This window comes from Phyllobates terribilis, unplaced genomic scaffold (genome assembly GCF_046119375.1).
Source record: "Phyllobates terribilis strain yellow unplaced genomic scaffold, ASM4611937v1 Scaffold_3700__1_contigs__length_72226, whole genome shotgun sequence".
Classification (NCBI taxonomy): Eukaryota; Metazoa; Chordata; class Amphibia; order Anura; family Dendrobatidae; genus Phyllobates; species Phyllobates terribilis.
Genome location: NW_027366453.1, coordinates 39,273 through 54,052, shown reverse-complemented (window position 1 = coordinate 54,052; position 14,780 = coordinate 39,273). Strand labels below are relative to the sequence as shown.

The 14,780-nt window shown below is 45.8% G+C and overlaps 1 protein-coding gene across 1 annotated transcript; it reads left to right on the top strand.

Moving 5' to 3' along the window:
• Positions 1-830: 830 nt before the first annotated feature.
• LOC141248508 (uncharacterized) lies at positions 831-9,494 on the top strand. Its single transcript, XM_073669366.1, has 4 exons — positions 831-1,354; positions 7,612-8,149; positions 8,303-8,560; positions 8,655-9,494. Exons 1-4 carry the CDS (start codon positions 831-833, stop codon positions 9,492-9,494), a joined length of 2,160 nt encoding a protein of 719 aa, XP_073525467.1.
• Positions 9,495-14,780: the final 5,286 nt, after the last annotated feature.

The following is a 14,780-nucleotide window of genomic DNA, read 5'->3' as shown; positions in this document are numbered from 1 at the left end:
TAAACCCTTTTCGTGTTCACTTTGAAGTTCTAAGCGCTTGACTCGGGTCATCGTGGTAAGTTTCTTATCCCTTTATTCTTGTCTTTCTTAGAAATTGTTCTTTGATCTCTTACGCTTAAACTCATGATTGTTTTATATTGATTTTTCTAGAGTCATGAACTAGGTTAATTTATATTTCTCAATTTGCTAGGTTTAGATAATTCTATTTGAAAAGTCTAAACCTTTTGTAGCAAACCATTTTCTCATGAACTATTTGTGATTGATTTTAGGGTAGAGATCTTAGATTCTTTTCAAGTACCGACTATTTGTCAATGGTATTGCATGAACCTACTTATCTTTGTGCTTTATGCAATTATGCTATTAAATCTAGGTATTTCCGTGGTTGTAGCATGATTAGGGCCTCTAGGACTATTTGGACTAGTTGCTAATTATGAACAAAGAGTAGGACATTTTGCTTTGATTTGATTTGAATATTGGGTTTTAAGATTCTATGATCCACCGACCTAGTCAAGTTGCTAGAATTGATAAGTGAACCCCTTTTTAACTAAATACCCTTTTCCAACATTTGCATGCTTTATTGTTTTTCCATAACAAAAACATTTCAAAACCCCCCTGGTTATTCTTGAAAATCACATAAGGAGACTTTAACCAAAAAGCTTGCTCCCTTGGGTACGACCAATTCTACCACTATACTCTAGTGGGATTTTGGTTTACTCTTATAGGGGCACAACGGCTTTAGCCCTTGTCAAATTTGGCGCCGTTGCCGGGGAGCAACGGTTCTTTTTGATTAAGTTTTTTTTGTGTGATTACTCTTGGTGTGGACCCCATTGATGGTCCACACCCGGTGCACTAATTCACCCCTTCTTGATTTTGATTCAGAAATCGAGCGAACGCATTTACGGAACTTGAGGCAAGCCCTAGAGAATCTTGTTGTGGAGAACATGGCCGCTCGAACGCTGCGAGAGCTTACGGCTCCCAACCTTGCTCAACAACCTTTGGCGGTCGTCGTACCACCATTAGATGTCGGTGTGTCCTTTGAGCTTAAGTCCGGTGTCATCAACCTCCTCCCGAAGTTCCATGGTTTAGCCGGAGAGGATCCCATCATGCATTTGGGAGAATTCCACGACATATGCATGTGTAGCAAGCCGGCCAATGTCACGGAGGAGCAATTCAAGATGCGGGCCTTTGGTTTCACCTTGAAGGACACCGCGAGAAATTGGTACTACCACCTTCCGGCGGGATCCATCGACACTTCGCCTAAGCTATATAAGGCCTTCCTCGACAAGTACTTCCCCGCTAGGAAGTCTACCGCCTTGAAGAGAGCCATCGCCAATGTTGAGCAAGCGGATGATGAGACGCTTGTTAGTTGAGCTTTAATCATCTTGTTAAAGCTTAATCTATTTCTCTTTGTTTTGATGATAACAAACTAATATGTTTAATCTCTTAGTGTTTTTAAGCCTTCCAGGTCATTGCCATATTTGTAAGGATGCGCTTAAGTCACTTAGAGATGCGCTTGACTGGTCACAGTCGCGCTTAACACCAAGCGGAGAAAGTAAGTTTCGCAAACGGTGTTTAATAAATCCATTCAAGACCAAGAAGTAAGAGTGATCGAGCTTCGAGGGCGTAGGGACGCGCTTGAATGAAGTTGAAGTAAGTTGACCACGAGGTTCCACTGAAGCTTAGGGTGTGCCAGAGCGCAGGAGAACAAATCTAGAAGCTACGAAGGCTGGTAAAGCGGGAGAGTGCAAGTTGCGTGCACAGGAAGGTGCGAGAAGAACTTCACACTCTTTGGGACGCTACTCCAGGGATCGCCAGCGTGGCAAGAGTTTGTTAGAGCTTGAAGCACACGGATTGCTTATGTGGCGTGGATCAACACATGGAGAACAAAACCAAATCATTCCAAGCCGTTGATTAATTCTGGTGAAGTGATCAAGGCACACGGATTGATGAGGTGGCATTTTGTTTAGTCTTTGTTTGTTACACGGTTGAGCTATAGGGTTAGCTAAAGACTTGTGTATAAATAGAGTACTATTTCATTCACTTCAAGTGTGGCAAACGTAGAGAATATAGGAAGCTAGAGAGAGCTTAAGAGATATTTCGTTTGTTATCAGAGAGTGTTGAGAGTGCCTTTGTTCTTCAGAGTTGAACTAGGAGTATTGTAGAGAGAGTGCTTACGAGTGAGCTTCTTGTGTTGAAGCGAGAGATTGTAATCACTTCTTAATCAATACAAGTGTAGTGGTGAGTTTTATCCCGAGTCAGCTAGTGACTTAGGGTTCTCACCGTTTGGAAATTCTTGTGTGTGCAAATATAGGTGCGCTTTAACAACTTAAAGCGTGCTTTATTGTCTGTCTAACCTCTTTCGCACTTAAGGACTTTAGTAAATTCATTACTAACAGTTCATCAAAGGTTAAGCGCAAGCCAAGCATTCAAAGCGCAATTGAATCCTTGTTAAGCGCAACTAAGGCTTAATGAACCTTAGTGACAGAGAACAATAGCTGATCAAAACACGTGTTTTCTACTTTTGTAACGTGTTATTTCCTACAATTGGTATCAGAGCTACAGGTTAGCTATTTGCACTAATCCTTTTACAGGTTCAAAAGGATTCTCAAGTCTAGAACGATGGCCAGCTTCAACCTCGGTATTTCTCTCGCCAAGCCCCATGTCCTTGTTGAAGGCGAACTCGAATGGTGGCTCACTATGACGAAGAATTACATCCAGCAGACCGACTACCAGTGCTGGAAGATTATTGAAAAAGGTGATGAGAAGATCTCCGAAACGGATGACTCAAAATGGGAAGCAAAAGAGTACCAACTTATGGAGAAGAATGCTAAAGCGCGATAGCTCATTCTTAATGCCCTTTCAAGAAAAGATATAGACAAGGTTATGTCCCTTCCCACTGCTCAATCCATGTGAAAGCTATTATAAACATGCACTCAGGTAGTGATGATATGAAGGACAACCGTATCTTTGAGCTTAATCGCAAATTTTGCTCCATTCGAATGGGGGAAAATGAGCTCGTCTCTGATTATCATTCTCGGTGTCAAATCCTGTATGACAAGATGCTTTCTGCTGGAATGGAGAAGAAAGCTTGGGAGTATTCTATGGCGTTCATTCATGGAGTGAACTCAAAGTATACAACCTTCAAGCAAATTATTCTTCAGTCCAAGGAAACCCGAGAATTGCCTATCTCTGTTCTTGCAGGTAAATTTAAAGTGCAGGAAATCAAGAACAACGAGGAAAAGCACTCAAATCAAGAAACAAGAGGAATGGCGCTCAAGCTTTCACGTGTACTCAAAAAGCTTGAAAATGATGAAGAAGGAGAAGACGACGATGATAAGGACGTCGCTATGATGACTAAGGTTGTGAAGAAATTCTTCAAGAAACAGGGTGGTTTCAATCAGCGCGATCCTACCACCAAGCAGCGCGACCTCAAGGAGTTCACCTGTTTCAACTGCAATGAGAAGGGACACCTCGCTAAAGCATGTCCTCATCTAAAGGTGAATCCAAGCGCAAGCTCCACCGAAAAACAGCCCCCTCCTAAACAAGCTTTTGTTTCACTCTGGGGTGAATCTGATGGAGATTCGGATGATGGAGCGCAAGCTGATGTCTGCTTGATGGCTGGTAGTAGATCAGACTCAAACTCTAGCTCTGACGTTGAGGTAACGGATCTTAACTATGAAATCTTACCCAAGCGCAACCTTATCAATCTTTTAAAAGAATTAATGGTTGATCATAAGTCACTAGCTGATGAAGCTAGGGGACTTCTGGATGAACTTAATAGTTCTAAGGAAGAAGTAGTTGAGCTTTCCAAGCGCTTACATGATAACCCCACTCTCTTGACAAAATCCTGTGAGCGTTGTTATGAAAGCGAGTTGGAAAGAATCTCTGACTCAACCAAGGATGTAAAGCTCGATCAGATCATATCAAAGCTTGACATTCTTACTAAGCTAGTAGAAGAAAAGTCTGTCCCTCAAACAGGCTTTGTGAAAGCTAGACCTGGATTGGGTTATGACCCCCAGGAATCTTCCTCTAAATCCAGCTCTCCTCTATCAAGTGATTTCTCTTCTAAAATCAAATCACTTGAACAAGACCTAACTGTCTACAAGAGTGAAAACTCTCATTTGAAGGGCAGAATAAAGGTACTTGAGGATCAACCTTTAGAAACCAAACAGTGGTTTCATGGGGCAAAAGCGCATCATTTGTATAAGAAACAAGCGCATACCCCAACTCAACCCTATAAGCCAATGGCTAAATCCAAGGGAAAGCGCCAACGTTATCAACGTTCACATGTTGACAACGGTTGCGCTTTAAAGCACATAGGTGCGCTTCGTAAAGCGCGACCTCATATTGTGCTTGATCTTAATGATCCTAGCTATTATGAGCCTGTTCATAAAACAAGTGAGTCAATAGCTATGGACAATGTTCCCACGAAGCGTGCGCTTAGTAGGGAACATAGAAATTGATCTTTTTCTATGCAGAATGAAATGAAGAGTAGAAGATTCATGTTTAGCGATTGTTTGTAACGAGCGATCCACTACGGCTACTCTCATTTCAACATAAGGAAGAAGCACAAGACTTCTTCAGGGCAAAAGGCAAGAAAAGATCACGAGACATATCTAGTACATCATTCAAGGACTTAATATCTCGATGTACACTTTCCACGTGATTATCTGAAGCGCAAGGGCATCAAGCTTATTCATGTATCTTCAGAAGGGCAATTGGCAGATATCTTCACTAAGGCGCTTAATCGTCAGGTATTCTTAAACCTCAGGGTTCAGCTTGGCCTTATTCAACTCCATTAGCTTTGAGGCAATGGCACTGTAAGCATTCCTCTATTTGACTAGAACTAGCGAGCTTAGTATCAAGGTACGAACTATGGTCGCTTGCGCTTGATAGCTTTGAGTCTTCATGCTTTTGATTGATTATTGAAATGAATTAGTATTGAACTTGTCTGACTTGTTTGGCTCGATTTGATATAATCATAATCCATGCATGCTCTTATTTGCCAAAACGTGACAATGGTGATCGTCTTCTACCCATATTACATGCCTAAGAAATGATCCATTGCATAGGTGTCCCTAGCCTGACTGGATGTAACGCTTCTCTTGTCCTTTATTGAGCTCTACATTAGAGAAGTATTCATTTGGTGACATAAAGCCTCAATTACCATGCTACATGTATATGCACATACGTCCACATCAACTTGAGTGATTGAATGCTCTAATGTCCCCTTTATGAAATGTGCATCTTCCTATTCATGAATTTCTTTACATTGTAGTTTGAAAATTGAACTGGACATCACACTCTTACGTCTACTCATCTCAATCAGTGTTATGCTTCTTCGGTTTAACAAAGATCCAGCATGTGCTTCAGTGGTATGTCTACTCAGAGGTGGTTAAGCATGCGCTTCAGTATTCAGCGCATTTAAGTATTCAGTGCATCGCTTTAAGGCTGACAGAGTAGTCCAGCGGGTTTGGTTGGTTGTACAAAAAGAATTGGCCAGTTGGTGCAACTGCGCTCAAGAAGACCGTGTTTGGCCCCAATGTGCCAAAAGGTGCGCGCACAGTTGATCTGCTTCGCCAGGCTAAGCGCTTACTCCACCACTTCATCATCACCACATCACGCCACGCGATTATGATCGTGATAAGACGCCATTATTGCCATCTTGTTGTCCCAGACTGAGGAGAAACCCCACTCTAGCTCGCGCTTCGAGTTGAGCCCTCGCGCTCGGGTCTCTTTTAGCTCCGCTGATCTGTCTATTATAGTAGCTTCAATGGAAGCGCTTCAGGAGCGAGTTGAGAAGCGTCTCGGTGAAATGGTGAAAATTATGTCTTCAATGCTGAAGCCAGTTCAGGAGAGGTTTAACGAAAAAAAACGGGGTGGTAGCCCATGAGATGTGGTGATGGTTGCGCTTTTAAAGCGCATTTGCTGATTCTCTCTTTTCTCTCTGCTCTGTTTATGTGATTTGTGAATTAGCTCGTTAGGTTTCCAGCTCCTCTTGTGGCAGTTTGTACTCAAATGACAATTAAGTATGCTTTTGATTTTTATATCTCTGAGAGCCTTACTAACCTGACTTTTTCTTACTTAAGTTGCTCACTTTTCTCTCTTAAGATTTGTTTGACGTCTTAGCTAGCAAGAGCACTCTACTATCTTTCTTACCGTATGACTTTGCTTTGAATTTTTCGATGATGTCAAAAGGGGGAAAAACACAGGTAAATTCCTCTTTGATTAAGGGGGAAGTATGAGATCGTGCTTGAATTCAGGGGGAATTGAAAACTAGTATGGTTAAGTACCTTGGTAAGTTACTTTGATCCAATTCCGAATCTGAATACTTGATTAAATTGATATGATTGTCTTCATTTTGGTCACTTAAGAAAGTATTCATGATCTTACCTGTTTACAGTTTGTCATCATCAAAAAGGGGGAAATTGTTAGTTGAGCTTTAATCATCTTGTTAAAGCTTAATCTATTTCTCTTTGTTTTGATGATAACAAACTAATATGTTTAATCTCTTAGTGTTTTTAAGCCTTCCAGGTCATTGCCATATTTGTAAGGATGCGCTTAAGTCACTTAGAGATGCGCTTGACTGGTCACAGTCGCGCTTAACACCAAGCGGAGAAAGTAAGTTTCGCAAACGGTGTTTAATAAATCCATTCAAGACCAAGAAGTAAGAGTGATCGAGCTTCGAGGGCGTAGGGACGCGCTTGAATGAAGTTGAAGTAAGTTGACCACGAGGTTCCACTGAAGCTTAGGGTGTGCCAGAGCGCAAGAGAACAAATCTAGACGCTACGAAGGCTGGTAAAGCGGGAGAGTGCAAGTTGCGTGCACAGGAAGGTGCGAGAAGAACTTCACACTCTTTGGGACGCTACTCCAGGGATCGCCAGCGTGGCAAGAGTTTGTTAGAGCTTGAAGCACACGGATTGCTTATGTGGCGTGGATCAACACATGGAGAACAAAACCAAATCATTCCAAGCCGTTGATTAATTCTGGTGAAGTGATCAAGGCACACGGATTGATGAGGTGGCATTTTGTTTAGTCTTTGTTTGTTACACGGTTGAGCTATAGGGTTAGCTTAAGACTTGTGTATAAATAGAGTACTATTTCATTCACTTCAAGTGTGGCAAACGTAGAGAATATAGGAAGCTAGAGAGAGCTTAAGAGATATTTCGTTTGTAATCAGAGAGTGTTGAGAGTGCCTTTGTTCTTCAGAGCTGAACTAAGAGTATTGTAGAGAGAGTGCTTACGAGTGAGCTTCTTGTGTTGAAGCGAGAGATTGTAATCACTTCTTAATCAATACAAGTGTAGTGGTGAGTTTTATCCCGAGTCAGCTAGTGACTTAGGGTTCTCACCGTTTGGAAATTCTTGTGTGTGCAAATATAGGTGCGCTTTAACAACTTAAAGCGCGCTTTATTGTCTGTCTAACCTCTTCCGCACTTAAGGAATTTAGTAAATTCATTACTAACAGTTCATCAAAGGTTAAGCGCAAGCCAAGCATTCAAAGCGCAATTGAATCCTTGTTAAGCGCAACTAAGGCTTAATGAACCTTAGTGACAGAGAACAATAGCTGATCAAAACACGTGTTTTCTACTTTGGTAACGTGTTATTTCCTACAACGCTCTATGACTATTTTGAGCGTTTCATGAGGTTATGCGCAAGTTGCCCGTTCCATGGGTTCGACGAGAAGGAGTTGGTAATCCACCTCTACAATGGGTTACTAGATCAAGAGAGGAGGATCATAGATGCCGCTTGCAATGGTAGCGTCTTGAACTTGACGCCCGACATAGCCATGAGCCGGATCCATGATATAGCCGATGGCACGAGAAGCTTTGGTCGGACCTATTCAAGAAAGGGAGTTCATGCTGCGAACTCTAGTTCATCCGATGTGAGCAATACTTTGGCCGAGCTCAAAAGCATGATCGAGACATTGGTTTTAACTAGGACCAATGACCCGCCGGCGCGGGCTTGTGGGGTTTGCACCGATGAAACCCATCCCATGGATATGTGTCCCCAACTCCATGACACTACCACTGCCGACGTCAATGTCGTGGGGGGATATGGGCCTCCTAGACCTCGTTTTGATAACCAAGGCCATAACTATAATCAGAGGTGGAACGATCATCCGGGGTTCCGATATGGTGATCCGGCTGGGGCACAAAACAATTTCCGATCTCAAGCTCAACTAAACCACCAATAACGGGCTCCTTATCAACCCAACAAACCACCGGGCTACGGACCTCCTAAGCCATCTACCGAGGATATGCTGAATTCCTTGACCACTCACTTCACCTCTCATGTTCAAAAGACGGAGTCTAGCATCAAGAGCATTGAGAAGCAACTTAGCCAGCTTGCCGAAGCGATGAATCAATCGAATCAACAACATTCCAAGAGTTTGCCATCTCAAATGGTGGTGAATCTGAGAGCTAATGTAAGTGCTATCAATCTACGGAGTGGTAAGGTGTGTGGAGATGCCCCCATAGCTGAATTGGGAGAAGACGAAGACGAGGCCGCAGAAACGTTTCCGCGGGCGCGGCCCACCTGCCGCGGTCGCGGCTCATCTGCTGTAGAAGAGCCCGAGAATGTTGAACATCCGCGGGCGCGGACACCTGACCGCGGGCGGCGGATTATCCTCTGAGGTACCAGATGTTGAAGCGAAGGAGGTGGAGGAAGAGTACTATGAAGATCGAGGGGACTTCCGTCTTCGCCAAGAGAACTACGTACATCCTAATTTCCCTCCTCTCCAAGCCGAGAAGCCTCCCGCACCTTTTCCGGAAGCCCTTAAGGACACTCGAAGGCCCGTCAATGACAAAGAGCTCTTCGAGACATTTATCAAGTGCGAAGTCAACATTCCCTTGCTCAAGCTAATCAAGAGCGTGCCCCGGTACGCTAAGTTCTTAAAGGAGCTTTGCACGATCAAACGCAAGCAACAACTTAAGGGGAAACAAAAGGTACAAGTGAGCAAAGGCGTCTCCGCGATGTTCCAACAAAAGGTGGCCAAGAAGTGTAGCGATCCGGGTATGGTAAGCATTCCTTGCACTATTGGTGAGACTAAAATAGATAATGCCATGCTAGATCTAGGTGTTTCTATTAACGTTTTGCCCTATTCTTTGTATAACTTGCTCGGCCTAGGACCTTTGAATGAAACGGGAATTGTGATCCAATTGGCCGATAGATCTTCGGTTTACCCGAAAGGGATAGTTGAGGATGTATTGGTTATGGTTGATCACCTCATTTTTCCCGCAGATTTCTTTGTCCTAGACATGGCACAAGAGGCTAAGGACTCACTTATCTTGCTTGGGCGGCCGTTCATGAAAACGGCCAACACTAGAATTGACTTAGCAAGTGGTTCACTCACTTTTGAGTTTGATGGGGATGTTGTAAGCTATAATATTTATGATGCTCTGAAACACCCTAGTGATGATAACTCTTTATTCTCTATCGACGTGATTGATCCAATTGTGCAAGATCGTTTGATGTATATGGTTTGGATGAGTTAAAATCCGCATTAGAGAATAGCTTAGTCGATTCATCGCATCTAGACCTCACTATGTCTTCCGGCATGCATGAAGTTTTAGCTCACTTGGACTCGAAAGAGCCATTTTTGGCCGGTGGGCCCATGTTACTAACTCTTGAGGCCGAAAGACCTCTTCCTTCTATAGTGCAGGCACCGGTGATTGAGCTACAATAACTTCCGGAGCATTTAAAGTATGCTTTCCTAGGTGAGAACGACACTCTCCTGGTCATCATTTCTAGCACACTTACGGGGGTTCAAGAGGCGAAGTTGGTGGAGGTACTCAAGAAGAATGTGACGGCTCTCACACGGAGCCAAGCCTAGTAGACAACCTCAGCGGCGACTCAATCCACCCATGATGGAGGTAGTGAAGAAGGAGGTGTTGAAGCTCCTCCAAGCGGATATGATTTTCCCTATCTCGGATAGCAAGTGGGTCAGCCCCACGCAAGTCGTCGCGAAGAAAGGAGGGATCACCGTGGTAGAAAACGAAAAAGGTGAGATGGTTCCTACACGAGCACAAAAAGGGTGGAGGGTTTGTATCGACTACCGCAAGCTGAACGCGGTGACTCGAAAGGACCACTTCCCCTTGCCCTTCATCGACCAAATGCTCGAGAGACTTGCCGGACGGCCTTACTATTGTTTCCTCGATGGATACTCGGGATACTTTCAAGTAGCCATAGCTCCGGAAGATCAAGAGAAGACGACGTTTACTTGCCCATTTGGTACTTTTGCATACTGCCGGATGCCATTCGGGTTATGTAACGCACCCGGGACGTTTCAACGATGTATGGTAAGTATTTTCTCCGAATACATTGAGCATTTTATTGAGGTTTTTATGGATGAATTCACGGTACATGGGGATAGTTTTGACTCTTGCCTTCACCATTTGACACTCGTGCTTGAACGATGTGTTGAGACCAATTTGGTCTTGAACTCGGAAAAGTGTCATTTCATGGTTGATCATGGTATTGTGCTAGGTCATATAGTATCATCCAACGGTATCGAGGTCGATAAGGCAAAGATTGATGTGATTTAGTCCTTGCCTTATCCTACTAATGTTCGTGAAGTGCGGTCCTTCTTAGGCCATGCAGGTTTTTACCGTCAGTTCATCAAGGATTTCTCCAAGATTTCCTCCCCCTTGAGCGAGTTGTTAAAGAAAGAAGTGGCGTTCGTGTTCAATGATGAGTGTAAAGGAGCCTTCGACACTCTCAAAGCCCACCTCACCGAAGCGCCCATCATCAAAGCGCCTGAGTGGTCTCTTTAGTTTGAGATCATGTGTGACGCTAGCGATTACGCGGTAGGGGCGGTTCTTGGTCAGAAAATCGGAAGAGCTATGCATGTGATCTACTATGCCTCCATGACATTGAATGGGGCCCAAAGAAATTACTCGACTACCGAGAAAGAGCTCCTCGCCGTGGTGTTCGCCCTTGATAAATTTCGCCAATACCTTTTGGGCACGAAGGTGATCATTCACACCGACCACGCAGCACTTCATTACCTAATGACGAAGAAAGATTCCAAGCCAAGATTCATTCGGTGGATTTTGCTCTTGAGCGAGTTCGATGTCGAGATAAGAGACAAGAAGGGAGTTGAGAACTCGGTAGCCGTCCATCTTAGTCGGATCGTCCGTGAGCATGAAGAGTTAACGTTGCGACCACTTGGAAATTTCCCGGACGAATCTCTCTATGCCCTGCATACAGCGTCAAAACCGCGGGCGCGGTCCACTTCCCGCGGTCGCGGGTCCTCAGAATTTTCCCGAAAGTCATCACCAGAGAGAAATCCGCGGGCGCGGTCGACCTGCCGCGGTCGCGGGTCTGACGCTGAGCTGCTCTCCCTCCGTTCCCTCAAGCCGTGGTATGCCCACTTGGTCAATTACTTGGTGCGAGAAGAGTTCCCTCCCAACATCACCAAAGCGCAAAAAGACAAGATCAAGAGCGAGGCTAAGTACTACGTGTGGGATGATCCATACCTTTGGAAGCATTGTGTTGATAAGGTTATCCGAAGGTGTCTCCCGGATAATGAGGTACAATCGGTTCCTTCCTTTTGTCATTCTTATGCATGTGGGGGTCATTTTGGACCAAATAAGACAGCTCGAAAGGTATTGGATACCGGTTTTTATTGGCCGCACATCTTTCGAGACGCTTACGCGTTTTGCAAAGCTTGTGACCGGTGTCAGAGAGTCGGCAAAATCTCCCGAAAAAATGAGATGTCTCAAACACCATTAATCTTTTGCGAGATTTTTGATGTTTGGGGGATCGATTTCATGGGACCTTTTCCTAACTCTCTAGGGAATATATATATCTTGCTTGCGGTGGACTATGTTTCCAAGTGGGTGGAAGCAAAGGCCACCAGGACTGATGACTCGAAAGTGGTGTCTAGTTTTTTGAAGGAGAACATCTTCTCTCGTTTTGGGATCCCGAAGGCTCTCGTGAGCGATAGAGGAACTCATTTCGTGAATAGGACGGTGAGCGCTCTTCTCAAGAAATATGGAGTCACCCATAGAGTTTCTACCACCTATCATCCGCAAAGCAATGGGCAAGCCAAAGTGTCTAATAGGCAAATCAAAGGTATTCTTGAGAAGACGGTGGGCCCTAATAGGAAAGATTGGAGTCTCCGTCTTGATGATGCTTTATGGGCGTACCGTACCGCCTACAAGACGCCCATTGGCATGTCTCCCTACCGGTTGGTTTTTGGAAAGGGGTGTCACCTTCCCGTTGAGCTCGAGCACAAGGCATGGTGGGCGGTCCGGAAGTGCAACATGGAGATGAATGAAGTGGGAGAGTTCCGGGCGCTCCAAATGCATGAGCTAGAAGAAATTCGAAGAGAAGCGTATGAGAACGTTGTTATTTACAAAGAGAAGACGAAGGCATGGCATGATAAGAACGTGTTGAGAAAGGACTTCAAAGCTGGAGATAAGGTCCTTCTTTACAACTCTCGTCTTCAACTTTTTCCGGGAAAGTTACGCTCTCGGTGGAACGGTCCTTATGTGGTGGCCCGTGTGTTTCCCCATGAAACGGTGGAGCTTTACGACACGGACAAGCACAATGTGTTCAAGGTAAATGGTCAAAGGTTGAAGCCTTACCATGAGAACTTCTCTGATGCGGTTGTTGAAGAATTGGCTCTCGAGGAGCCCGGGTCCGACGTCTAGAATTCCGGACCACGTCATGCCACGACGTTAACTACGGCGCTGGTCGGGAGGCAACCCGATGTTTGTAGACTTTCATTGAAATAAGAAGCTAGAAGGAGGGAGATTTATGTTGGGGTTGAAGAATGAAGGCCACGGAAGGATTCCAACAGAAACATTTCCGCGGGCGCGGCACCCCTGCCGCTGTCGCGGATTTCGCGTCTAATACCCCAGAAATCAGCCGCGGCCGCCATTCCATATCTCCCTCACACAAATTTTCTCCCTTCTCCTCTCAAGAACACCAAACTTACTTCACCCAAATCACATCTCTACACCCCAAATCTCCCCTCTTTCTCCATTCCTAACTCAAATCCACCATCCACACTCCCTTTCTACTCCATTTCCTCACCCTAATCACCCAAATTCATCCCCCAATTCAAGATTTTCTCCAAACCCTAACTTTTCTCCATCCCCAAATTCGTCCCTCCAAAACCCTTAAATTCGCCTCATTCTACCGTGGATCAACCGGACCAGTGCAAAGGAGGCTACATCCTCCGGTTTTGTGGCGTTTTTCGAAGGTTTTTCCGGCAAAATTTGGGCATCCGCGCCCGCGGCCCACCTTGCCGCGCCCGCGGATTTCCCTCTGAGACGGGTTGTCTTCGATTGTGAGGTATTTTCTGCGGTATTTTGGGCTTCGAATTTTGTTGGTGGTGTCCACCTAGGTTGCCTAGTTGGTTTGTGAGTTTGTTTGAAGATTTGTACTTGTGTTGGGGAATTGTGGTATTTGTTGTTGCGTTTGGATTTGGTCATGGCGAGTACAAGCAGAAATCAGAAGCGTTCGAGATCGGCCTCCCGTACGACCGAGTACATGAAGATTGTGTGTGGAAAGGAGGTCTTGCCCACCAAGTTTTTCCACCATTGGAATTTAGAGAAACTCGGCATGCATGAGTTCAAGGAGGCGTTTCTCGCTCATGGTGGTCTCGGGAGGTTTGTACACCTTTACGCCAAGTCTCACGTGACTCTTACTCGCGAATTCTTGGCGTCTTTGACTTTCGAATGCCCCGACGGACTTCTAGAGCGCATCGCTTTTACCTACAAGGGGGTTCGGTACGAGATGAAGGCGGCTGAGGTCCGCGACGCTTTGGGGATCACCACGGCGCCTTCACCTACTTGGGGTCCCGACACGGTTCGGGACCGCCCCGTCCTTTGGTGGCAGACGATCACGGGGACGGTCTTCGGGGTCGACATGGACACGTACAATTACTACATCAGCCACCCCGCGATCCGTCTCACGCACAAGGTGCTCGCTATGTGCTTCTGTGGCCAGGGGGAGGTCAACAAGGTGTCTATCGCGGATCTTCAGTTTCTATGGGCGATGTCCACGGAGTGTGAGATGACTCCGGACTGGGCAGCCCTCTTCATTCGGCGATGCGCCTTGGCTCGAGAGCGCCCAACGGGGAAGATCACCATGGGGGGTATGATCACCCTCCTCGTCGAGAGTGTGGCGGACCTGGAGCATCTTGATGAGGCTGAGTGTGATGATCAGCCCATGCACGGGAGTATCCGGTACGACGAGGCATGGTTGTTACACAACCATATGCTTTATCGGATTCGCGAAGGCTACCAGTTCTTGTGGCCTTTTGGGAAGACTGGCGACTCCTACATCCGCCTCCCCCGGGACTTCGTCTACGGGCCTACTCACACCTTCTTTCTCCCGCCGGACGACACGACGAGGATTCAGGTCCTGAGTTCTGCATGTCATCGCACCCTAGCGCGTCTCGAGGCGGCCCGTGCTGCGGCCCCTCAGGTCCCTCAGGTTCCGGTTCCTCCCCTGGCGGCTGCTGGCCCGTCGGATACTCAGACTCAGTAGGGAGCGGAGACATGGGACCGCCTCTTCTCTCAGCTCGGGCAGATTACCAACCAGATGGGTAGACTGCAGACGCATTTTGGTGAGCTAGGTGAGGGCATGGCCGGGATTCACGCTAATCAGGCGGATTTTCGCCAGTATATGGAGACCCGTGTTTCGGGGTTTGACGAGCGGCTTCAGAGTATCCAGGACGAGCAGGCCGGGTTGAGACAGTATGTTGAAACCCGGTTCAACTACTACACCGGACAGTGGGAGCATTTCTACTCCCGATTCCTGTCGCC

Excerpts from the sequence above, each read along its gene's own strand:
- LOC141248508 (XM_073669366.1), top strand. The coding sequence starts at position 831 with ATGGTCCACACCCGGTGCACTAATTCACCCCTTCTTGATTTTGATTCA. Across the intron at positions 1,355-7,611 it reads GTTGAGCAAGCGGATGATGA|AACGCTCTATGACTATTTTG; the intron begins GACGCTTGTTAG and ends GTTATTTCCTAC. Across the intron at positions 8,561-8,654 it reads GCGGTCGCGGCTCATCTGCT|GAGGTGGAGGAAGAGTACTA; the intron begins GTAGAAGAGCCC and ends GTTGAAGCGAAG.